The sequence below is a fragment of the Camelus ferus genome, chromosome 35, assembly GCF_009834535.1.
Source record: "Camelus ferus isolate YT-003-E chromosome 35, BCGSAC_Cfer_1.0, whole genome shotgun sequence".
Classification (NCBI taxonomy): Eukaryota; Metazoa; Chordata; class Mammalia; order Artiodactyla; family Camelidae; genus Camelus; species Camelus ferus.
In genome coordinates this window covers 14,453,588-14,479,493 of record NC_045730.1, presented here as the reverse complement: position 1 = coordinate 14,479,493, position 25,906 = coordinate 14,453,588, and the positions used below count along the sequence as shown (strand labels likewise).

General features: G+C 39.2%; 1 protein-coding gene, 1 non-coding gene and 1 pseudogene across 3 annotated transcripts in view; 2 read left to right on the top strand and 1 right to left on the bottom strand.

Moving 5' to 3' along the window:
* The window catches only part of MINDY3 (MINDY lysine 48 deubiquitinase 3), an 85,637-nt gene extending 70,671 nt beyond the window's left edge, over window positions 1-14,966 (top strand). Inside the window, exons 12-15 of one of the 2 annotated variants that reach the window (XM_006180408.2) lie at window positions 3,995-4,067; window positions 6,678-6,765; window positions 10,856-10,927; window positions 13,990-14,966. In XM_006180408.2, coding sequence (XP_006180470.1) covers window positions 3,995-4,067; window positions 6,678-6,765; window positions 10,856-10,927; window positions 13,990-14,139 — 383 coding nt within the window. In that variant the 3' untranslated portion in view covers window positions 14,140-14,966. The remainder of the gene's footprint in view (window positions 1-3,994; window positions 4,068-6,677; window positions 6,766-10,855; window positions 10,928-13,989) is intronic. The other variant, XM_032473847.1, reaches the window with a different exon arrangement.
* A 9,313-nt stretch (window positions 14,967-24,279) lies between these two features.
* TRNAT-AGU lies at window positions 24,280-24,351 on the bottom strand. The gene has a single exon. It is a non-coding gene; the product is annotated as a tRNA-Thr (tRNA).
* A 206-nt stretch (window positions 24,352-24,557) lies between these two features.
* Window positions 24,558-25,641, top strand: LOC102511706 (annotated as a pseudogene).
* Window positions 25,642-25,906: the final 265 nt, after the last annotated feature.

The following is a 25,906-nucleotide window of genomic DNA, read 5'->3' as shown; positions in this document are numbered from 1 at the left end:
GAAATGAAAATAAACCCTAGTATGTGTGCTTATATCCTAAAGAGAATCAGATGCTGGAGCCATGTAAAGTGTGTTAGATATGGTCTTTAGAAAGTCCATGTTTTGTTTCCTGGGGACTTGGTGTGGGGGCTGGGAGCTGTTTCTGTGTGTGTGTGTTTTGTTTCATTTTGTCTTTTACATTTTGGGGGGAGTGGGGATTGTTTGGGTCTTTGGTTTGTATTCAGTTACATGTTGTACAGGAATTTAAAAAAATAACCATAAAAGAGTAGGGATGGAGATCAACTGATCAATGTGATCAAAGATACTGGACAAGAGAGGAGTTTTGGAGTACCTCCAGGTGTCAGCATCCCAGTGGATATCAGAGAACCCGGATTTAAATCCCACCTCTGTTACTCATTAGCTTTGTGATGTTGGGCAAGTTCCTAATCTCAGTTTTCTCAGCTGTAAAATGGACTTTATATCTACTTTACATCATTATTCACGTACTCAATAAATTGACTATATTGTTTTGTTTTAAAAAGAAGAAAGATCCAAAAGTGTGGGGCATAGAGCTTATTCAGGAATCTCCAAAGAACTGAATTCTATATAGATGGTAATTGAATTTTTTTGCATTACACATAATGGGGTTTGTTTTGTTTTCTTCCTTCTTATTCTCTCTCTTTCTTCACCCCACCCTGTGTAGAATTCATCAACCATTTGGGCAAGGGATATATATTCTTTGATTTAAAAAGAGCCCTTGTTTTTTTTGTTTGTTTTTTTGTCTTGTTTTGTTTTGTTTTTAGGTTCCTAAAATATATTGACAGCATATTTTGTCTGAATGATTTCAGTGTGGTACTTTTTTTTAATCTTTAAGAATAATTTTACTTGTAGATTAGTATACACCGATCCTTAGACATGATCTAGAAATTGCCTTTTGTTTAATTGTCATTTAAAATGACATTTTCTTCTCTCTACCCTTGCTTCCTCCCTTCTGTCACTGCCATCCACCTTGCTCTACCATTGTTAACATTGTCTTTCATGCTGCCCCAGCCATTGTTTTTCAACATCCTGCACTGTGTTTTGTTTGTTTTGCAACTTTTCCATCACACAACTAAAGTGGTTCTGTAGGACAGGCCATATATTAACTGCTCATTTCTCTCTGAACTTCCTATGTACAGTTCACAAAGCTGGTTTTGGTTGAACCGTGGGGCCTGAATGAGCAGTTTGTGTGCCTTGAAATTAGCATTCGCTTGTATCATTAAATGTAGCAAATGTTACTGAGTGGCTACTTGTGTGAAGCATTGTGCTGGGCCCCAGGGTTATGGAATCTCTGCCATCCAGGAGCCCCCATCTGCAGGGAGCCAGATGGCAAACTGGCAGAGAGACCGAGGACAGTGCAACTACAAAAATGCCTTAACTGCCAATGAGCAGAAGTCACACATTTTTCACTAAGAGTTACATTAAACTGTATGTATATGTTATTAAAGCACTAATAATAATTAGTTAGGTACAGCATGATACAGCATTTAGTAAAAATAATTTAACTCTTACTTGACTAAAACCAACAGCATTAAATTCTCCTTAACTAGATGTCATTTTTCTCTTCTATTCCTAAGAAACATGACTCCTCACCTACAGGGGTTTGTAAACGTTATGGTCCCAAATATTCAGCCCCCATCTCCTCACAAACTTTAAAAAATAATAATAATTAAACAGAACAACCAACCAAAAACCTCCTTTTAAATTTTTAAATGAACAGCTTCTTTCCTCCTTTTCAAATGTCTTAAAACATAGTTTAACTGAATTTGAACATGTACACAGTAGGTGCTTACACCATCATAACTGCCTCTTTTCCTCCCCACTTCATTTTCCCTGTTCTTCTGAGTTTAAGCTTGTAGAAGGCCATTTTATATCCATGTGGTTAAATTACCAGTGCATCCTAGTGCTGCTTTTTCTTTTAGTGCTTCTCAGGTCTGCTTGAGTAGTGAACAAACTGTAAGCTCAGATTTCTTCTGCTGTTGGTATTGAGGCCCCCTTATCATTGTGTCTCTGTTTCCATTTTCTCTAAGGAACCAATTGAATTTCATCTGCTTAGACTTAAGATTTCTGTTCTTTTTCTAAAGAATTTGTCTTGATAGGTATGATTATTGAAGAATAAAGTAACTTCAAAATAAATATTTTAAAAAGATAAGCGATTCCAAATCTCCTCTTCTAATCTTGGGTGTATTAAAAAGTCTTTGAGGTATTGAAAAAAATTTTATGCTGCAATCTCCAGTTATAAAATACTGTCTACAAAAAGCAGAGTCATTGGCTTGGTGTCATCATTGTTGTACTCCAGAATGTCTCTGTTTACAAGTTGTAAGTCTCATCGGTCCCTTAAAAATGTGTTGGAATGTTTAAGCTGGAGGCTAATCACGTTTAAGGAGGTCATTTTGTTGTCTTCCTAGTTGTTTGTGTCTTTGTACAGCCAGTTAGCTCTTTCTGAGGATGGGAGCTGGGTCTTGGGTTACAGTAAGAAGAGACAGGGCTGCCTGCCATTCAGTGCTCCTGAAGAATATTGTACTACACACTGCTTCTGTCAAGTGGACACACATGATAGCCCGTAAATACAGAAACTATCCAGATAACTGTTCCCATCTGCTAGTGACAGATAAAGCCTGTTTTACATTTGAAGATGCTACGCTTTTAGCTGTGACCTGACTCTAGGCAAAATGAGTAATTTTTTCCTACCTTTCAAACTCATTAGAGTTAGGCTTACAAAGGTTGAATATTTTCACAGGTACCTTCAAACAAGTTCTTCATTCTCTGTATCTTAAGTATTGGTAAATTGACAATTTATTCTAAACCTTCACTTTATAAAATTGTATTTAGGCTAATTTTTAGTTAGCCTTTTAGTCAAAGCTAGTCTGTCTTCACATGGTAAGCAAGTGCTTGTGAGGTTTAAGAAAAGACTTTTTAAAAATCGTTATCTTCTTTATTTCCTCTCTGGTAGAGACAGAGTATACACTGTGTGTGAAAAGAGCAACTACACTTTTCACTGTAGCCTGATGATTAAAGCAAGACTTTTGGACATCTTGTTCTCCAGGACAAGATTTTTTTTTTTTTTTAATCCTAATCCTTGAAAAGGATACTGTGTTGGAAGTTCATTTAAAGCTGAGACAGTCTTCAGGAATGAATTAAAATGGTGGAGGAACACAGGCATTGTACATGTAAGGAAATATACAACTTGCTTGTTTTAAAGTACTGTGATTTCCAGCTGCCCTACAAGCTTTTTTGTGTGTCATGTTCTATTGCATCATTTGAGTTTGAGCCATTTAGCAATGCTATTTCTTCATCGAGCCCAAGAAAAAGAATATTTTCCATAAACTAGTCTTTCATCAGCATTTGATTCTACTCTTCTTGTATTCCAACTTTGAATCTTCTTCCCCTGTTAAATCTGTGGCTTTTACTTAAATTAAGTCTGTTGATTTTAAGTCAAGGGATATCTTTTCTTGATCTTACATTGTTGGAGAGCTAAATAACAGGGGGTCATGAACATTCTTGCAGAAAGTTAAATAACTTTGTAACAAAAGGAATGTGTTGGTAAAGGATTATTTTAATTGGATTTCTTAACGGGAATTTAAAGGTTTGCATTGTTTACTGAAAAATATACCTATTTGATAAATAATTGTTATAAATTTAAGTAGAAAGAAACCTTTATCGTTTAAATTTGTAAGCCTGTTTAAGAAGGAATTTGTCTTTAAGGTTTTCTTGGAGTTCTCAGGTAGAAGTCATATGGTTAATTTTTGTATTAGAAACTAACCTTTGAAAATAAGTCTTTGCCTGTGTGCCCAAGAAAGCTAATAGAAAAGAGTGCCTAATAATAATAGACATTGTGCCCAAAATAAACGTTAAATGCTGTTCCTTAACTCTCTGTGTCCCTCTTAAGTGAGTTTTCACTGAAGTCTAATCAGCAATAATAGCATTTCTTAAAGTAAACTTAATCCAGATTGTTTTCTCTTATTTTTTTTTCCAGATAATGGATTTATACCTGATTCACTTCTAGAAGATGTGATGAAAGCGTTGGACCTTGTTTCAGATCCTGAATAGTAAGCTACCTAAGAATTGTTAGTTAACCGACTCTGATTCCGTTGAATGTGTGACATTATCTGCACATTACCGCCTCTTTTTTTAAAATCTAAACTGCATAAATGAAGTGTAGCACTTCATATTAAGCAAAGATTTCGGAAGCAAGCAATCAGACTAATCAATATTTTAGTACAGACTTGACCTATTTAAAATGAGCTTCCTTTCCCACTCTGCACTGAAGTCCTGCTTTTAAAAAAGGGTGCTAAGAATATAAGTGCCTTTTTCTATATTAAAATGTTTTTTCTCACTGTGAAACCTGTATTTTGAAATTCTGTGCCTGTCTGTATAGTACCTTTAGTGAAAGTAGTGACAGTTTTGTAGACTGTCTCTACCGTTAGGCTTCCTGCTTAAGTAACCAGCAGGCCTCTGACTTTCAGTCTTAAGTAAAGACGAATATTTTAAATACCCGAATCCTTTGGCCCCACTATATTTCAGAATATAGTTTTCAGTTTTGCCTAACATTAATATCCTGTCATTGTCTTCATTCTGTTATATTCTGTACATTGTTACATCTACAACTTCTTCCATAAATTTGGGATCTTCATTATCCATGGGAAAATATCTCTCGGGTTAAGTGGATACGTCATATTAATACATATGAAAATTAAAAATCACCTATGAGCTACACTAACTTTTCCTTTTTCTGCCTGGTTTAATTATTTTTTTTCTTCTGAAAGTGTATCTCACAATAAACAAACGTTAGCTTACAAACATTTAAGAAAAGGATTCAGCAAAAGCAACATAAAACATATTGGTACACATAGTTCTTAGAACTTGATGCTATCCTGTTTTTAAACAGTTTGTATTTTCTTTGAAAGTGTAAAATACATATAAACATTTGCAAACTAATCATTGAATTAATGTGTCTTGCTCTCACTACATGGCGCTGTGATGTTATTCTTTCTTAGTAGACATAATTGTTGATTCCAACTTAAAGAGGAGAAATTCAGAGACAGTTGAACTATTCCAATAAATGGTGTAACTGTAACTACCATATTTCCTCTCAGCTGATTCCAAGTGGAGACCATCTTTTGTTTACCTTGTTCTAATTTGCAAAAGGGAGTTGAACTTAGGTAATTTTGATTACTAATAATTCTTAAGATAGGAAGGAGGAAAAAAGAAAAGTTAGGTTTATTTGGTTTTTTTCCCCAGATTCTTAGATGGTTATACATCATCTACTTAATTTTCCTTGTTTCATCAGAATTCATAACATACCTTGAATTATAATCACAACTGAGCTAGTAAATTGTTTTTCTAGAAGTAGCTGAAAGATTGGACTGAGTTATTCACGTGGTCCTTTGGTCTAATCACATTATAATAACCAGGCCATAGTAAGGATAAGTAAATATATTAAATATAATAATATAATCTTGCTTTCATTTGCTTCATGCCATAACCTCCTGTCATTACTCAGACCCATTAAAATGTCATATCCTCTGCATGTTGTGCAGTTGACCCTTGAACAGCTCAAGGGCTGGGTCACCGACCTGTGTGCAGACCAAGATCTGCATATAACTTTTGACTCCCCAAAACTTAACTACTAGTAGCCTATTGTTGACTGGAAGCCTACCGATTAACACATATTTTGTATGTTATATACATTATATATTCTGTTCTTAAAGTAAGATAAAACAAAATGTTGCTCGAAAAATCAAAAGGAAGAGAAAATATATTTATGGTACATACATGTATTTGTTGGGGGAAAAAAAATCCATGTATAGGTGGACCCTGCGGTTCAGACAGCCCCATTCTTCAAGGGTCAACTGTCTAATAAGGTCTATTTAACCTAACATTTATAGTTTGGGAGATAACACAGAGAATCAGAATTTTCTGAAAAGACCATTTTTATTTTTGAAACTCTTCCAACCACAGTCCACTTTCTGCCTTCTCTAAGTCACACATAACACCTTTCAGCAGCCTTGGCTACACCTCATGCATGGCAAGGGCTGTGCAAAAGCACAGCTCACTTCAGGCTGCGCCTGAGACAAGACAGTCCACACCACTTACTGAAATTCACCACACTTTAGCTCTTTTACAATATCTTACCTCTTCAGTTTGCACTAAGAATTTTAAGCCTCCACCCCACTTGGTTCTTGAAAGCTAGCTTTTTAGGAGATGTTTTTGATTATCTGGTGTACCGCTGCCTTTGACACTGCTTTTCTCGTTGGACTTAAACTTTTTTTTTTTTTTTTAAGTTAAATGCCTCATTTGATAGTCAAATTCAGGCATACTATGAAGCAAAGAAAATATGCCTTTGGGAGGGTATAAGCCAGTGTTTGTAAGCCTGGGTTTTTAAAGTTACTTTACCTAATAAGGAACAATATTCCAAAGTCATCATCATAATTTAAATTCTAAATAGTAACACATTACTCTGGTTTAAAAATAACCAAGTTTTGGCAAATTAGATGTCATTCCTGTGTATTTGTCACAAAGGGTCTAAAAAGAACAGCTCTTAGGATTTTTTGCAGTCAAATATGTTGCAGTACTAGTAATTTAATCATGAAAGGAGAAAAATAAGCTGCTTTTTTTTTCCCTTTGGTATCTACTGTTTCTTTTTTCTCCCCCTCTAGTATAAATCTCATGAAGAATAAATTAGATCCAGAAGGATTAGGAATCATATTATTGGGTCCATTTCTTCAAGAATTTTTTCCTGATCAGGTAATATAGCTGAATAAATATATTTATTGTTTTGTTCTGTTGAGAAGATTGTATTATAATTGTTTCAGCATTTTTTTCTACTAGTTTTTTAAAATGTTCTACCATGCAGATATAAGAATAAGAAAGCACTATTATTATGTAAATGCTTTCCTGGGCAGAGAGGATGCAGGGTATGTGTGTTCTAATACAGTAATGCAAAACTTTGGGGGACTGGGGTGGTGGAAGAAAATAAATACACCAATATAGACACATTGATACTGTTTTTCTGAAAGAAGGATAAATTTCAGAAGTATGTGGAGTAAAAAGAGAAGGATTCCCTTTATCCACTCCCACCCGTTTTCCTTCTCTTGGGTGACTGCCATTAATAGGTTGGTGTGTATCTTTAGAAATTTCTAAACACAAGGCAAGAAGGTAAAGGAGCCTGTGTGTAATGTGAACTCCTGTGAGTGCTCCTAAGTGCCAGGAGAACTCTACTTGAGTAAAAGGGAAACCTTCGGGTGGCGCTGTGCTGTTTCGTGTTGGGGCATGTCTGCCACTGGCTGTGACAGGAGCTCAGTGAAAAGAATCTTTGCCGGTTGGTCTCTGTACTCTTGAGTTATGTCTGCATCACTGACAAGCTAATTCTGCAGCCTCCATTGGTCTTTTCTTCCTATCTAAGGGAAGGGTTTTACCACTCAGCCAAATTATTTAGCCAGTTATATTGTGACCATTTCATCAGATACCAACATGGTCTAAAGTTCGTTGTTTTAATAGAAATGCCAGTTTATATTCTACCTCTGTTATAAAAGTAGAAAAAGTGTAACAAAATGATGGAGGGACCATATTAAGATAAAATTATTAAATTGCAAGATATAATTACCAGTTTAAATCAGAGGCGTTCAATCTTGGTAATTAAAAAAGAAAAAGAAATCCTTGTTTTCTAAACCTGTATCTATCTGTTGTGGTTATTGTGAGTAAAGACAGTGCGGTAAAATTCAAAAAGTAAGGAGAGCACAATATACCTGTTAGCCGTCTTCAATTTTTATTAAATGCTTCATGAAAAAGTTTTTCTTTCTCCTCACATTATTAGGAAGACTCCATTGGATTGTAAGGCCCTCATACTTCAACTACTAGGGTTTTTGGAAAGTTCTTTTTTGGAATCTAGTACTGTGTTTTAGATATCTTAATTCATGTTTAATAAATTATATAGCATTACATGTAATGCTATCATTTTTAATTTAGTGATACAAACTTTTGGGGGATATTTTGAAAAGTTCTTGGGAAATGTAAACAAAGTGAGATAGTTACCAACTCTTTTGGAAATATATATGTATATTTATCTTACATTTAGTTAATTCTATGATGTTGCTTATAATTATTCTATGAACTTATTAGTTCAAGAAATTAATTTTTTCATTGTAATATTCCTTGAGGTAATTAAAGGGAATTCTAGTCCCCTTCTCAGATAACAGACTGTTCTTATTTGGTTATTCTGTTTATTCTCTCCAAGTTCATCTCTTACTGTTTGTTTTTTTCCTCCCCTTCATCTAAACAGACTCTGCATCTGAGCTTGCTCTTGGTTCCCTTTAGAGCAGTGGGTTCTCCAAATGTGGTCTCCAAGAACTTATTAGAAATGCAAATTCTCAGGTGACTCCGCAGCCCTAGTTCAGAAGCTCTGGGAGTAGAGCCCACAGTCTGTACATACCAGCCCCCCGGGGGCATCGGATGGTACCAAAGTTTGAGGCCCACTGCTTCAGAGGAAGACCTGTCACATTCCCATCTGTTCACGTCCAGTGCGAGCTCAGACCTCCCTGTGTCACAGATCTTTTCCGATCACAGCCCACAGCACCAATGTCCTCCTTCTCCATAGTCAAACATGAACTGACTTTATCACTCGTTTTGGCCCTTGTTCATGTATTGTTGTGTACCTGACAGGTCAGTATAGTGACACTCAGTAAACATTTAATCAGCCAGTAATCAATGAGGTAAAGTTGCAAAAATGCGGTCAGGACAGCCAGGAAAGTATTTATCTACTTTAGTAATCTTTACAAACGCTTAATGTAGGTGCTACACGGCAGCATTTCTCTGCCATGAGGTAGATGCAGATTCGGGGGGAAACAGAAGTGGGAATACTGATAAAGTATTTCAAGGCAATTTGCTTATAATAAGAATAGCAGGAGCAGCTACCATTTATTAAGCACGTTCAGTGCACCAGGCACTACGGGCCTTACCAGTTAGGTATTATTTTTCCCCCCATTTTGCCAATGAGGAAACCGAGGACTAGAGAATTTAGGACGACAGTCATTCAGCTAGCACATGGCTGAACCAGGATCCAGCGTAGGTTACCTAACCACCACATTACACTGCCTTTGGTTGATACTTATTTTGTTCCAGTTGTTAGTGACTAGTACTGGAGATATAAATTGATTACAGTAAAATATTTATTTTGTAAGTTAAAGTACATTAACCCTGAAAATCAATAGCCAGAGTATTTATCTCAGTAACTAATTGCACTGACTTCTGTACTACAATTAAAGTGACTTGATTTTTCTGTTCTTTTGTGAAGCATTTTGGGTGGGATACAAAAAATTTTAAGAGAGCTTAGATTTTAGCTGGGAATACAAGTCATGAAAAGTTAAAAACAGTTAAAGATGTTAAACAGTCTTTCAGAATAACAACTGAAGAGATAATACAAAGTAGTATATGATTCACAAATTAATTATTGAGACGTTGTTACAAAGTTCCCAAAGTAATAAAGAACCCAACTAGTGTGTTTAAGGAGAACTTTACAAAGTAAGATTTGAACCAGAGCTCGAAAAAGGAGTTTTAAAAAATCACAAACGTGCAAAGAGCCAACAGCAAAAGGTCTTTTCAAGAGATGAGTAATACACTTGTATCTATCAGAGACTTCAGACGGGTAAGCGGTTAGAGATAAGACTGGAAGGGTGTGTTAAACGGTCTTGTGTTTTAGGATTCTTGGCTACAAATCCCAGCCTGGACTGACTTCCTTGAGAGGGAAAAGATGGGAATTGGAAGGAGTAAGCTCAGAGCAGCTGAAGGGTGGAAGTGCAGCTCCCTGAAGGTGGCACCAGGAGCCTCCAGGACTGGGGACTGTCTCTCCACCTGCACCCTCACCCAATCCCTTCTATCTGTAAATTAGCTACTTCTCTCAGCCCCTCTTTCTCTGGGAAGCTGATGCCACAGTTGCCAGCAGCTCTTTTCTCTTAGTTCCAGTTGGAAAAAATTCCAAATGGGGATGCTGGCCCAACTTTTGTCATTCGAGTATGACCAGGAAGACCCTTCAGGGGGATGGGCACATGGAGACTCAGCCACAGGGCCTGAGGGGAGTCGCTGGGGGCCAGGCACCTGCAGTGGGGGACCTGACTGCTTAATGGCCTTGAATACAAGTTCACGAGAGGTGAATGTGAACTTTAGCTAACCGAGAACCGAAGTTAGAACAGTGGGGCTGACATGATCAGTTTCTCTGGAAGTTAGTATAATAGTGATTTATTCCATTTCCTTCCTCCACTGAAAGTTACTTAATTCTCTAAGCACTGAAAGCACAGGTGTCTGTTTCAGTGCTCTTTTCACTATTAAAGTTGACAAGATTTGAAAGGTATTTTGGGGGGTAGAAACCCCTAATTCTGTAGTGTGGACCAAAGTGGAAGTATTGGTGCATGTGTGTTTGTAATCTTAGTGACGGTGGTATTACTGCTCTTCTGGATTTATTGAGAGGAACACGTTATTTACAACAGAAAAAAAGCAGAGATACATTATAGGGAATATTTCTGTATTTTAGAAACTTGCCCTTTTTAAAAAAATTACATTAATGGATGCACATATTTAGAAATGTAAATTCTACTTTAGAAGAGCTTATAATTAAAAAAAAAAAAAATCACCACTTGCCCAGTTTCCTGCTCTCGTTTCCAGAAACAACTATTTCAGCTTTCAGGCTTTATGGTATTTAACCAAATAAGTGTAAGTTTCTTGCTCCATCAAATGATTCCTTTAGGATACGGATTTAAGAAACTTCCGTTTTATTTTCAGTCACTAATTAGAAATTGCCTGATACAAAGATTTAAAAGTTTTAATTGTACTTTATTTATAATAGGGTTCCAGTGGTCCAGAGTCTTTTACTGTCTACCACTACAATGGATTGAAGCAATCAAATTACAACGAAAAGGTATGAAACTCACATGTTAATTTGTCTTCACCTGGGTGGGTAGAATAATATATAACAATGTTAGATGCCCAAAAAATTGCTACCTAAGGAACGAGTCTCTTTACCATCACAGCATATTTTAGAACTGGACTTAGTGGGTCTTTATTGGAATTTTGGAGCCGCAGTTTCACTGTGACAGATAACTGTATCTATACACAGTGTTGTTACCCTTGAGTGTGTAGCTATTACTAAATCAAGGTTAGTCCACTGAGAGTTACTGATCCATTTAAATGGAGAAGGGGATAGTGAGATTTTTGATTTAGAAAAATATTTTTAAAGGGTTTAAATTAATACCATAATGGATAGTGAGCATTTACTTGGAAGTGTCTTAAGCACTTTTTTGATCTGAAGTTTCACACCACCCCAAGAAGTAAGTATTGCCTGTATACCCCCTGTCTTACAGTGGGGGAAACTGAGGCACAGAGAGAGAAGCAACTTGCCAGTGTCAGGCAGCCAGGAAATGGCAGAGCTGGGTCTGAACCCAAGGACGTCTCCCTCCGAGCCTGCGGCTCACCCACTGTGCTTTGCTGCATTCCCTCCTGAGTCACTGACAGAGGCACCTCAGTGCTTCACTTCCAGGTGGACTCACCTGGTTTAAGTCAAAAGTTTGGCCTCACCAGTTCACCAGCTTTGATTAGTGAGCTTTGTCTACATGTAAGATCTGCCTACTATGTTTGCATTTATCCCAGTGCCAGTCAAGTAGATATAGCTAATGTTAGAAGGAATAAGGCCTTATATGCCTTTTTAATGTGAAATACCCATGCTGGTTTTATAAGTATCTAAATTGAGGATGGCTCCAGAGAATAGATCATAATGTACATTAGATACATAATTTTAGAGAGAACCTGAGCCTGCAACTAAAATTTACTTCTATATTCATAACATGAATTAGAACTTTTATTAAATTAGGTACAAAGATCTTTTCATAGGAAAATAATTTATTGATATTTATAGCAAAAAATATAAATAATAAGAAAACTTGTATGCTCTGTCCTAATATGTGTAAATGAGTGCTTCATCTAGACTTTGAAGTTTTACATAGCTTTGTAATAGAAAGTCCTTTATAGTCACTAATTAGTTACTTGCCTACACAATCCCTGCAAGGTAGGTGAACCACATATTATCCGTATTTTACAGATGAAGCATCTGAGACAGGGAGAGTAAGTGACTCACCCAGGGTCACACAGCAGGTCACTGGCAGAGCAGGGATTGGAACGGAGTTCCTGGTTCCCAGTCCTGTCTTTGGTCTGCTTGACCATGTTGCCTGTGTATAGTAAGTCTTCAAGTCATGCCCATGACAAGCGTCTGACATACTAACAAAAAAGATCAGAAGCCAAAGATGAACTACTGACGTGACAGTAGTGTGCAAGAACAATAAACCAAAGCATGGATGCCATTGAGGTGCAGAAGTCTGATGTTATAAAGCTGCTCAGGAGCTAGGAGCACGGTAGACTGCACAGTAAGGGACTATTAAAAATATCTGAGGAAACGGACAAAACGCAAGAGCTGGCCTTGTGGGAGGGACCGTGGTCCACCAGGCGGCACGGCTGAAGCCAGAGGTAGGAGGGTCAATGGCCTTCCACCCAAGCCAGCCTGTTCTAACACCATGGACAAACGACGTTCTTTGTGCAAAAGAGGTCCTGTCTTACTTGAATTGTGATAACTTGAGTTATGTTCTTCGTGGACAATTTCTCAGAGAAGTTTGCTTTGGAGAGTTGAAAAGCATGACTTGTAGTTTTAAAAGTAAATTGATTCCATCAAAACTAGAAAGAAACTAATGTATTAAGCAAAATAAAGAGGCAAAAAAAAAAATAAAGTATTTCACAGTAAATTATGTCTTCAGAGTTTCCTAAAAAAGGAGTCGTTTATGAAACCAAATTACCTCCCCTAGTAATAGAAAATACTCTATTCCTATATTTAGTATGTTTTTAAGGAGACTCCAGATTACAGCTAATAAAGTTTCTTCTTTCGGCTCCTTGATCAAATACTTTATAGCTTTTATCTTAGAAAAACATAATTACAATCATGTGTATCAGTCACTGAGTGTGTAAAAATCATTATACATCCTTTGGATGAAGGCAGTCTGTAGCTCTTCTTTTTAAATTACTCAATTAGAATTTCTCTTGGTACAAAAGGAAATTACTGCTTGACTGCTTTAATGTATACAGTGAGCACTTATCATGACTTGGGGTTTTAGTTTGTATGTTACTTCATAGATAACTTCTAAAAGTTTTTATTATAAATTAAAGAAATCAAAATAAACCTTTTTTCTGGTTATCTAACTGCTAGTGTATCTTTTAAATGATCATTGCTGCTGCATACAAAGTTACCCAGATGGTTTTATCTGTCAGCCTTTTTCTACTCTTTGATTTTTGTTTCTGTCCTTATATCCTTTAATTCTTTTTCTGTATGATTTTTCCTGCAGAGCAAAGTACATTCTAATACAATAAGAGAAAATTTCGTTGACAAACATCCAATTTGCTTCCAGCTCTGAAAATTCAACACCTAAGTTGAAAGTAGAAAATAAAGTCCTTCTCAGGATATATATATGTCTGTTTCTGTTACAGCTTTTTTATCTCATGAGGCAGCATGACTGACTGAGTGCCTCAATATTAGAGCAGTAGGAACTACATAAATGTTATATAAATAAAATTTAAAATTTATTCCAAGTGGTATGTATTATTTGGAGAATGATTTTTCTTTTATCAGAAACAGTATCTTCTGTGGGATTCACATACTAAGTTTTTGTTTGTTTGCTTTTTTAATCATGATCTTAAAATCTAAAAATCAGCTGGTCAGCTAGTAGTTAAAACTGTTTCACCATCCTGTTTCCAGGTTTATTTTCACACTAATCATTAAGCAGATATTCTTGCTTATAATTTCTATCAAAATAAAATTAGATCTAAAGCTCCATGTGAAATGACACACAGTGCCTTCTTTGGCAGCCTGTGAACGTTCTGTATCTTTCCTAAGGCTGTGCTGAGAATACTGACTGACCTTGGTGGCTTTATTTTGTTCAACAGGTAATGTATGTGGAAGGAACTGCAGTTATTATGGGTTTTGAAGATTCCATGCTACAAACAGATGACACACCTATTAAACGCTGTCTCCAAACCAAATGGCCATACATCGAATTACTCTGGACCACAGACCGCTCTCCTTCACTAAACTGATTTGCCTGAGTATTTATAAGGAAGATTGTAATAGCAGATGTTGAAAGAGGGATGTAAGACTGGCGATTGGCTCAATTAAGTTATACACTGGTATCACTGACTAACTGTAAATAACAATTAAAAAAACACATTTTCAGTGTTTAAGATATGTTTAAATTATTTGTTTTAAAGCTTTATGTCAAAGGTTACCCTATTTAAATTCTATGTGAAATTTATTAGCAAAACTAAGCTGTAATCAATGTTCATCACTGTTGCAGTCAAATAATTGTCATTTATCAAGTTACAAACATTATATTACTATAGCATTTTTATATTGAGTATCAAAGTTACTATTTATAAACTACTTTGGGGTTTTATTTCATTCAGGCACAGTCTATTGTTTAAATGATTCTGGCATGCAATATTAGCCTCCACGCTGAAATGCAGACTTTTTCTTTGTTATTTCTTTTCTAAAATCTGGTTTCCATTAGAAATATTGGTAACAAATCATCAGCCTGGATCTTTGACAACTGGCCTAGCTCTGGCATGTTTATAAAAATTAGAAACAATAAGGGAACATTACCATTTATTCACAGATATTTAGAGGATGTATTTTAAAAAAGTGATAGGAAAGAGAATCCGTTTGATAGTCTTAACACTGTTAACTTTTACTGTATTGCCAAATACACTTTTCCAAATTTGTCCCAACAGCCCTGTAAGCCAGCTTTCTTGTATATTTATAAATGTGATAAATGCATGAGAACATCTGTTATTACACCAGTATATTGCATTATTTATTATGATCCTAGTGGATGGCCTAAATAAACACTTTTTTTTTTTTCTTTAACGAACTGTACCCTTGCATTTTATGTTCATGGCTCAAAATAAACAAATACTTTCAAGTGATTTTGCCCAGTTACCCTGAGAGAACCCAGTAAAAGCAAAGAACAAATGCCTGCTGGACTCACACAACACCTGGAGAGGGAGACCACACCTTATAGTCACTTGGGACCATAATGTACTCAGATGGCCAGGAGCACCTGGGGGGCAGCTGTCTCGATCAGAAGCCCCCATCCTGTTTATTTCTGAGAGAGATTTATTGTATTCCAGTAGGATTGTTGTCAAGCAATTTGAAACGTGAAGATCCAGAAAATACTTTTCTTTCCTTCACTAGAGAAGCAGACAAGATACCCTGTTAAGAATTTCAGAACTGAACCTTACCTTCAACAGTATAGTTGAATATATATTTCCTCTATAAATCTCTTGGGATTTTTTTCTATGTTTTATTTTTACATACATTAACAATTATAATAATTAAGTAGATTTCAGCATGGGAAAAAGGTAACACAAAATTTTATGTATAACTTTTCGTAGCACTGTGTTCAGGAGAGTTACTAGCTCCTACAATTATAGCTGTAAAATGTCAGTGTTTTTGGTCGATCTTGGCTTGCAAGTCCTACACCATCTGCACCACCACTACCCTTCTTAACTCGTCTTACGCCACTCCCAACCCCATTTGTTCTCCCCTAACACAACTGCTTCATTGCTTCCCTGGACAATATCAAGAATGTCTCCACCTCAACCCCTTGGTACTTGTGATTCTTTCAACCCTGAGCCCACATCTCCCCAATCCAGCATCATCTCCCCAAGCCCGCATCATCTCCCCAAGCCCATGTCATCTCCCAAAGCCTACATCATTTCTGCAAGCCCCTGTTGTCTCCCCGAGCCCATGTCATCTCCCTGAGCCGGCATCATATCTGGAGGCCACTTCATCTGTGCAGGCCTGTGTCATCTCCCTGAGCCGGCATCATATCTGGAGGCCACTTCATCTGTGCAGGCCTGTGTCATCTCGCAGAGCCCACATCATCTCCCTGAGCCCATGACATCTTCCTGAGCCTTCATTATCTCCCCGAGCTGGCATCATCTCCCAAGCACACATCATCTCCACAAGAACACATAATCTCCAAAGTCCCCATTATCTCTCCAAGAATACGTCATCTCCGAAAGCAAACGTCATCTCCCAAATCCCACAGCATGTCCCTGAGTCCACATTATCTCCCCGAGCCCACATCATCTCCGCAAGCCCACGTCTCCCCAAGCCCACGTTATGTCCCCAAGCCCACATCTTGTCCGCAAGCCCACGTCGTCTTCCCGAGACCGCGTCATCTCCCCTGGTCTGAGACATCTGTCTGAGCCCACAACTCCCCGACCTGCTTTATCTCCCGGAGCCCACATCTTCCTAACCCACATTATGTGCCTGAGCCTGATTCATCTCCCCGAGCCCGCATCTCCCCAAGCCCGCATCACCTCCCCAAGCCCGCATCATCTCCCCATCCCACATCTCTCCAAGCCCACATTATGTCCCCGAGGCCACATCATGTCTCCAGGCACACATCATCTACCCAAGCCCACATCTCCTCAACCCAACATCATCTTCCCAAGCCTACATCATCTCCCCAAGCCCGTGTCATGTCTCCAAGCTGGCATCAAGTCCCAGAGCCCACGTCATGTCCACAAGCCCGAAAAATGTCCGCAAGCCTGCGTCATCTACCTGAGCCTGCGTCATGTCTCAGAGCACACGTCATGGCTACGAGCCCACAGTTGGCTCTTTTTCTAAAATATTTAGTATATTTTATTGTCCATCCTTCCAGTTTCAGCAGAGTGAGTCCCATCTTTTTGATAATTGTATACTGCCCAGTGCACCCCCATTCTACTTTAGTGGGTGTTTTTTTCTCACTGCTGGCAGGGAAGTCAGTAATCTACAATTTTGATAGTTTTCCATGTTTAAGGTATTCCTCTGTCCTGATAACAGGAGCATCCAGAAACACAAATTATGATGCAGACATATAAATGTCCTTTTCATGGGAGAGACTTCTGATATCACTGAATGTTCTAGAAGCACAGTGATGGAGAGGGGTCCCCTGGCTCTGTATAGATCCTACCTGTAAAGCCCTCCTCATGTCCCACAAGGAAAGTTACCCCTGTCATGGCCATTCCCACACACAGTGATGCTCAGTATTTGAGCCAGCTAGAGGAGAATCAGCCACGCGACAAATATGCCAGCTTTTTCACCCCTAAAGTTCAATCTTCCCTAAAAGTGCTATCTTTTTTTTTTCTCTCATCAGCACCAGCTTTGTGAGTTTTTTTCCTACATAATAAAGCAGATCCCCAGGCAAATTCTGATATAGCCATTTAACTAAGTCTATGTTCCTAGGAGTATATAACCAGCCTCTGTATCCTTGGCTTCTGCATCTGCAGATACAACTCATCTTGGATCAAAAATATAACAACAACATAAAATTTCCAGAAAGTTCCAAAAAGCAAAACTTGAATTTCCCCCATGCTGGCAACTATTTACATATCATTTGCATCATATCTGCAACTATTTACATAGTCTTTACATTGTATTAGGTATCATAAATAATCTAGAGGTGATTTAAAGCATAAGGAAGGATAGGTGTGTGCGTTTGTGTGTTATGTGCAAATACTATGTAAAAGGGCTATTTTTGTAACTTCCCCTTACCCAGTCCTTTCCACATATCCCCTTTGTAAAATCTCAACTTTACAATGCCAAACAGCACTGTACATTTTTAAGCTAATTTGCCAGCTATTTTCATCATTCAGATTTGACAGGCCCAAATTTAAAAATTTAATTTCTGTCTCTGATGACATATTTAAAAAGTCAAAATATGGGGAAATGGTGGCTTTTCCAGTGCTTAGAAAATACCACACAAAACGAATGTCCTGATTCCCCCCGCCCAGTCCACGTTTTTATATTAATCTCCTGTGTGTGAAGACCTGGAATTGCAGGTGAAGGCTTTCGAGTCTCTGTACTTATTTCCCAACATGCTCTATTTGGTGATGTGTTTTTTTTTCTAAACATTGAGCAATTGTCAGTCATCCCTATGTTTCACCAGCTCCCTGCTAATAAGTTATTTGCTGACATGCTGGTCTATTAAGTAATGGATGAAGAGAGTGCACAAGTTTGTGTTTTCAATTAGTCATGAAGAGCTTAAGAAAATTCAGCAAAGGGTGGTGAGCCAAGGAAAACTTAATTAGTTCAAGTGAAACGGACTCAAACAAAAATGCTCATTTGCTGACTCCAGGATCTGATTTTCTTGAGAACAGACTTCCATGGCTGTTTCATCTAGGCTGACTTTTTTCTTTTTTCTAAAATCATGTTCAACTTTATTCTTCTTTAAATTTTTTTAAAACATTTTCATTGTGGTATGATTCCTGCACAGTAAACTGCGCATGTTTCAGATGCACACTTCGATGAATTTTGGCAGATGTATATATACCCCCATGAAACCACCACCACAATCAAGATAGCTAACATTTCCATCACTCCCCAAGAGGGGCAATGTTCAAATTTCCAATTTATCCCTTCCCACCCCCTTTCACCCCTGGTAACTGTAAGTTTGTTCTCTATGTCTGTGAGTCTGTTTCTGTTTTGTAGATAAGTTCATTTGTGTCTTTTTTTTTCCTTCAGATTCCACATATGAGTGATATCATATGGTATTTTTCTTTCTCTTTCTGGCTTATTTCACTTAGAATGACTATCGCCTAGTCAATCCATCTTGTTGTTGCAAATGGCATTAATTTATTCTTTTTTATGGCTGAGTAGTATTCCATTGTAGATATACACCTCATCTTCTTTATCCAGTCATCTGTCAGTGGGCATTTCGGTTATTTCCATGTCTTGGCTATTGTAAATAGTGCTGCTATGAACATTGGGGTGCAAGTGTCTTTTTGAATTACATTTTTCTCCAGATATATGCATCTAAGCTCACTTTTGACTTTTAAATCACATTTGTGATTGTAGACTGTCCCAGGCCCCACCCTTCAGAGACAGGGCTGGTGTGGGTTTGGTGACAGAGAAGAGCATCCAGGCAGGAAAGTCAGACCTGGCTCAACAGGGGCTGTTCTCATGGTCAAGGCCAACAGGACTCCTAGGAGGAGGGAGAGAATGCCACTTGCAGCTAAGAAGACATAACAAGCTGATGGGAGCAGCTGAGAAGGCATAACAAGAGGATGGCAGAGCTGGTCCTAATCGGGATGTCAAAGTGCAGATCGGGCCTAGTTGGTGAAACAAAAAAAGAGGTCAGTGTGGGGCAGGTTGTGTCTATTTTGGATGCTGCCTGGGATGAAAGGTATTCTTCTACCCACACTGAAGTGACTTCAGGAGACTTTAGTCAAGTGAGAATTATATTTTGTTTCAAAGGAAACTTCCCAATATCGCTGAAGCAGCACCTGCCTTGGCAAGTGAAAGTGTCTTAGGGCAGGTTGACAGGCGAAAACTTGAGGCTTAAGATATAAACTGTAATTAACATTTGCCTCAGAGCCTTCCTAGGAAAGACACATTGTCTGCGTTGGTTTTAAGTCCCCAAGACTAAATCCCACAATAGCCGTGTGGGTCTGCCTGGAGTCCCTTCTGTTGAAACATGGCTCTCAGAATAACAAGCTGCCCCTCTCCTCCTTTCCCTTTCCAGTAAGGAGTCAGCAGCGCTGAGGCCTTGGAGGGAAGAGGCGCAGAAGTCGTCGGCTGCGTGATGCAGTGGGGTCAGGAGATTGGTATCGTAGAGGGGGTGGAGCAAACAAGTCAATTTTGGCATTCATGGAAGTCAGTTTTCTCACTATCAGACAAGGGATTTACAGAGACAGAAATTTGGAAAGCCATAAAGAACTCAGATGTTGAATTGGAATAGGAGTTATTGATGTCAACTCTTGATCTTTAATACATATACACACATGAGAAGAGACGTGGAAATAGACGTTGCTCTGTGTGTGTATGTGCATGAAAATATATGTTGCACATGTACACAGACACGTATACATATTTTTGCTAGCTGATTCTCTAATTGTGGGGCAGGGAAAATATAAGATGGGCATCTTTTGGGGCCAGAGTGTAAAAAAGTACTCAAGATAGTTAAATACACACACACACATACACAAAAAACAGGATGGGGACATGTGAATGGGATATAGGAACCAAAGCCAAACTTAAAGAGCTCCCAGTGCCCAGAGAGACCTTCCCTGACCTGCCTCTCACTTCCTATTACCTTCTGTTTTCTTTATAGCATGTGTCACTGACATTACACTATATATTTATTCATTTATTCTTCTCCCTAAAATGGAAGCTTTATGTAAGCAAGAACTTTGTCTTTTTCAGTCACTGCTGTATCCACAGCCCCTTAATAACTGCTGACATGTAGTTGGAGTACGTGGACACTGAAGAGCCCTTCGATAGAGTAATTTTAGAGGAACTCAAATCTAAAAGGAAAGTTCAGTGGGGCAAGGATGGTTTTTTCCTTCTGTGAACCCCGTACCTAAATAAATGTCTCTGGCTGAGATGAATAATTGCCTAAATTGAAGAGAATCAGTGTGATTGGTCCTTAAAATGGATAATAGATATTTTCCCCAGCTAATATCTGGCCTGAACTATAAATGGAGTGGACCCGAAAAGATCTCTTAGCGGAGCCAGTCTAATCCTGTGTCACATTGTTGAATTCCTTTGAAGAAATGAACTTGAAATCCTTCTGATAATGCAGCCAGAACCCAGAGGAGAAGGAAAATGGGTGTGCCTGCCCTCTCCTCCCTCGTCTTTCACATGGCAGAAAAATGCTCGTCCATCATAGTGTCCTTGGCCCCAGAACCCTCAGCAAGGCTCTCTTGGAAGCCACAGCTGTGATGACTCTAGGTGACATTAATTTGTTGTTGTTGCTTAGAAGAGTCAGTCTTGGGCAAAATTATCAGAAACCAGGAAAGCACAAATTATTGCTTTACTGCCTAACACAAATAATATAGATCTCAGACCTCCATGTAGGTAAACCTAAAATCCAAAAATTGGTCCTTATTACTTTACCCCCATAGTAGTGGAGAAAGAATGATCCTCATTTTGGCAAACATGAGATCCAAGCTTTTTTGGTGGGGGTGGGTGGGTGGGAATGATTCTTTTAAAAAGAAAGATTAAACTTGAACTTTCAAGTCTGTTTCCTTGGATGTTTCAGATCAAAGTTGTGAATGCGACTTATATTTAAGCTTATTTAAATGCATACGTATTTATTGAGTGTCTGCTATGGAAAATAGATTCCCTGGTAGGAATAGGTTATTAAGAGAGGGAAGAAAGCAAATAGATCCCCGATGGTAACTGTATTCAGAGATGACATTTGATAACATCATAAACACTTATAAATGGCGATTGCTTAAGGGACTTATATAAACCCATCTTTTGGATGTGACTAATCCAAAATTCCTAATAACTAAGCCAGGTCTATTCTAAAGTTTAGTTTTGAAATTTCTTTGGGAAAAAAAAAATGTGTCAGTAAGCAAATTTGCAACATAAAAGGCAAATGTAACAGTATTTTTAACCTAGAGAGTAAAAGAATAATTTTTAAGACTCCAGTGACATTCAGTAAGTAGAAACAATAAATGTCAGTTAACAACAACTCTCAACTATCCCTTAAAGCTGGTAGAGGAGGATCTACATTTTGGCAACATAATTAGCAGTTTATTCAAGATAACATGCAACTTGCGAAAATCAGAAGTTTTGGATTTTTCAAAAATGTATTATTCGGATTTTTCCACTAATGTACCTGGTCTCTCCTTCCTGTGACTTTGGATAGATGAGTTGTTATCTGTGAAAAAAAGAAATTTTTTAACATTGAGTCTTTCAGAGACCAAATAACTAAGAACTTTCTGCAACAGGAAATTTCAGTTAGATAGCCGAGAGAATTCAACAGTGCAAAATGAAATCCTGTTCTGCCATCTAGAGGACACACACTAGTGGCATAGAAAATGTTTTATCTTTAATGGCCCTTGAAGCTTAAAATAAAAAGAGATTTTCTGTCTAAAAAAAAGGCAGGGGTAAGGGAGTAGGTGTGTATTTTGCTCTATGACATTATGTCAGATTGGAGCACAGAGAAGAAAGTAACTTACTTTTTTTAGTTGTTGAAAGTAACTTACTTTTAAAAGCACTTAAACAAACAAACAAACAAAACACTGTGGATGAGATATGCACCAAACTGAGGTCTTACACTTCACCAGACCTGCTTGGCCCCATCTGGCCTCCAGGGCTGTGGCCACATACAGTTGCAGAGCACCAGCCCCCACCACATCCCCTAAGAACACTTTCCTGGCCATAGGAGGGCAACAGCACAGCCTCTGTTCCGCCGGCAGGTGGGTAACAAGAATTATTTGGGGCACTTTGGGGTTTGATCACACCAGACTCAATCAGTCAATCTTTCACATATTTCTCATAATATTCTAACTTGACTGTCTCCAAGTGACTCATCCCAGAAGTCCACATCAATTCCTCCTATTGCCGGTACTCAGATAACTTCCTAACTGAAAGGACAGTAAAGATAATATACTTCAGTTTCTTCATTTTTCAGTAGAAGAAGCTGAAGTCGACAGATTCCATACTGTTTAAGATCACTAGTGGAATTTTCACTGTAACCTATATTGCCTACTCTTAAAGCCAATTTTTTTTCCACTTTATGTATCCATTCATTTAACAAAAACTCAGTGTTTGCATACTATGGGCTAAGCATTGTGATAGGTACTGAGGGGGAAATGCCACATCAAAAAAAAAAAAAAAAAGAAAGAAAGAAAGAAAAAAGAAATTCCCTGTTCTCTAGAAGCTAACAGTCTGCTGGGGGTGAAAGTCATATAAAATTATAAAAGTACAAGGGACTAAAAAAATCTTAGTGGGAGCAGAAAAAAGGAACAAAAAAGATTGGGTTTTAAAAGGAACCACTGTTTTTGTTTAATTTTGCTTTTTGCTTGGTTTTTAAGCAGAGGAATTCAGAGTCCCTATTTAGCTCAGTCCGGCATATAGCTGATTTCCCCCCAGAATGTGAAATCCTTCTTCAAGGCGCCTCTGGGCACAGGGTCTCTGTTCTGAAGCCAGACTCTCTTTGCTAGACCAAGGACTCCATTACGCCTGTGCCTCCCCTGACCATCCCTTTCGGGCAAAGCACAGCTGCAGGGTTCTTTCCCTCCTCCTTTAGTCTGCTGACAGGAGAGAAATGAAGCCAGAGCTAAAGTTCCTAGAGCCTTTTCCATTGATAGTTATCAGCTTTAGAACAACATGTATCTCTCTTGAATCCCAGCTCTGCCATTTAATAACTTTGTAACTTTGGGCAGGTCACTTTCCTTCTCTGAGTCAGTTTCCTTACTACAGAATAGGAATAAATAGATTTACCTTCATAAAATTGTTGTAGAAAAAAAATGAGTTCATGTAATAGAGTGGTTAGCAAAGGGTCTGGTTGTGGAAGGCTCAAAATAAGAGATGTCATTGTTAACTTATGACAATTAGTTATCTGAGACTCTCAACAGATTCTTAAATACTGTGGCTTGCATCTCACCTCTCTACCAATTCTGCAGTAACTGACTGGCTGTATTTGTTTTCTCATCTCCTGTTGGTTCAGCAACTGGCGCCCAGGGCCAGAAATAGTCTCATTTCCTAGTTAGGCAGAATCTGATCAGCTGTAATTTGAATGGAATGTGAAAGTAATTCAGAACAGAATCAAGCAATGTAGATTAGATGATGCCTATCAAGTTAAGAAGTACCTGACTGTGAGTTATACCATGCAATCTACCGAAATAAGGTGATTAATTTGATTAAATGATAAAATAATCAACCCCATTTGGAGGGCACGGATTAGAATCAATATATACGGAAGATTAAGGAAATTAAACCCATAGTATAATGCTTTTGTGTTCGGTTTAAGATGAAGCTATGCCAATTAGAATGTAGAGTATGTGTAATAATACTAAGATTTGTCATATTAGAGACTCTAACATAATAATTTACGATTCTAACTTAAAATGTATAGACGGATGATTGTAGAATTGTTGGATGTAAGTAAGTTGTAAGAAAACTTGCTGAGTGAATATTTAATAAAAGGAGGATCTATTACATTAAATCCATATTAGATTTACTAGATTTCCTAAAATTATCTAAATACTTGGGAAGGCTTAGTCAGATTTGAAGTATTATAATATTTAAATTTTAAATACATTTGTAAATGATTTAAGACAATTTAATTAACTATGCTTAATAATGGACTAAATAATAATCTCCTTGAAAATAACTGTTTTTTAAAAATTTTTTTAAAATTTTTTAATGAAGGGAGGTAATTAGATTTATTTATTTAGTAGAGGTACTGGGAATTGAACCCAGGACCTCATGCATACTAGGCATGCACTCTACCACTGAGCTACACCCTCCCCCGAAAGTAACTATTAATGGGTAAGTAATTTTGTCCATTTTAACAGTTATTTAGAAGATGAACTTAGGATTTGTAAGTTGACCTTAAAAAGGGGTCAAGGTACAAACTTACATTTGTAAGATAAATAAGGGACGCGGGAGGTCGCGGCGTTCTTTCCGCACAGCGATTTGCCCTCTGTCCACCCTTGGGCCACAACCCCCGACCATGCAGACGCTGCGGGCCGGTTTGACCCTGGCGGGGGCGCGGGGCTGGGCGCAGCCGCCGAGGGCTGGCGGGCGCACGGGAGGCGCCGGGGCTGCTGAGCCGCTGCCCGCGCTGCCCGAGGCAGCGGCGGCTGAGCTTCCAGCCGCGTCCGGGGCCCCGGCGGGCTGCAGCCCCGGAGAGGTGGCCGAGTACGGGCTGCCCGGCCTGCCGCAGATCAAGAGCCGCGAGTCGTTCCTGCTGCGTTACGACCCGCGCACCCGCCGCGCGCTCTGGGTGCTCGAGCAGTTGCGGCCCGAGCGGCTCCGCAGCGACGGCGACCGCCGCTCCTGCGACTTCCGTGAGGACAATCGGTGCATGCGTGCCACCGCGCCGCGAACGCCAACTACCGCGGCAGCGGCTTCGATCGCGGCCACCTGGCCGCCACCGCCAACCACCGCTGGAGCCAGAAGGCCATGGACACCTTCTACCTGAGCAACGTCGCGCCCCAGGTGCCCCACCTCAACCGGAATGCCTGGAACAACCTGGAAAAGTACAGCCGCAGCCTGACCTGCACCTACCAAAATGTGTATGTCTGCACGGGGCCGCTCTTCTGCCCAGGACGGAGGCTGACGGGAAGTCCTCTGTGAAGTACCCGGTGATCGGCAAGAACCACGTGGCGGTGCCCATCCACTTCTTCAAGGTGCTGATCCTGGAGGCAGCAGGCAGGCAGATCGAACTCCTCTCCTATGTGATGCCCAACGCGCCTGTGTGAGGCAATCCCGCTGGAGAGTTTCCTGGTGCCCATCGAGAGCACTGCGTGAGCCTCTGGGCTGTCTTTGTGCCAAATATCGCACGGAACGGCAGCCTTAAGGCCATCACTGTGGGCAGCAAGTAAGGGGTAGCCCCGGCCGGACTGTGGGGTTGTTGGGGCTGGGTCAAATTAAAGGTGTTTATATTTGGAGACAAGTCTTGGCTGCATCAGTCTCGGGTGACCCCTGGGAACCTCTGGCTTCACCGCTGCTCCTTTGCCTTCTTGGGCCCAAATGAACCTTCAGCTGGGCCGGGCACCTGCCTGGGTGAGGCTAGGCTGCAGGGTAGCCAGGGAGATGAGGATGGCTTCCTGGAAGAGAAGAACAGCACAGGCTGGGGCCTGGGAGGCTGGTGCGTGCCTGGCCACCCAGGACCCAGCCCCTTGGGGTAGCTGCCTTGGCAGGGCCTGAAGAGGTTAAAGACAGGCCCAGATTCATCCTACAGACCTGTCACTGGCCAGCTGTGAGCCCTGCCAGGGAAGGGCCCTGCCTCTTTGCTTCTCAGTCTCCTCCTCCAGTAAATGGGGATGGTCATCAGATCTACCTCCCAGCTGGCAGCAC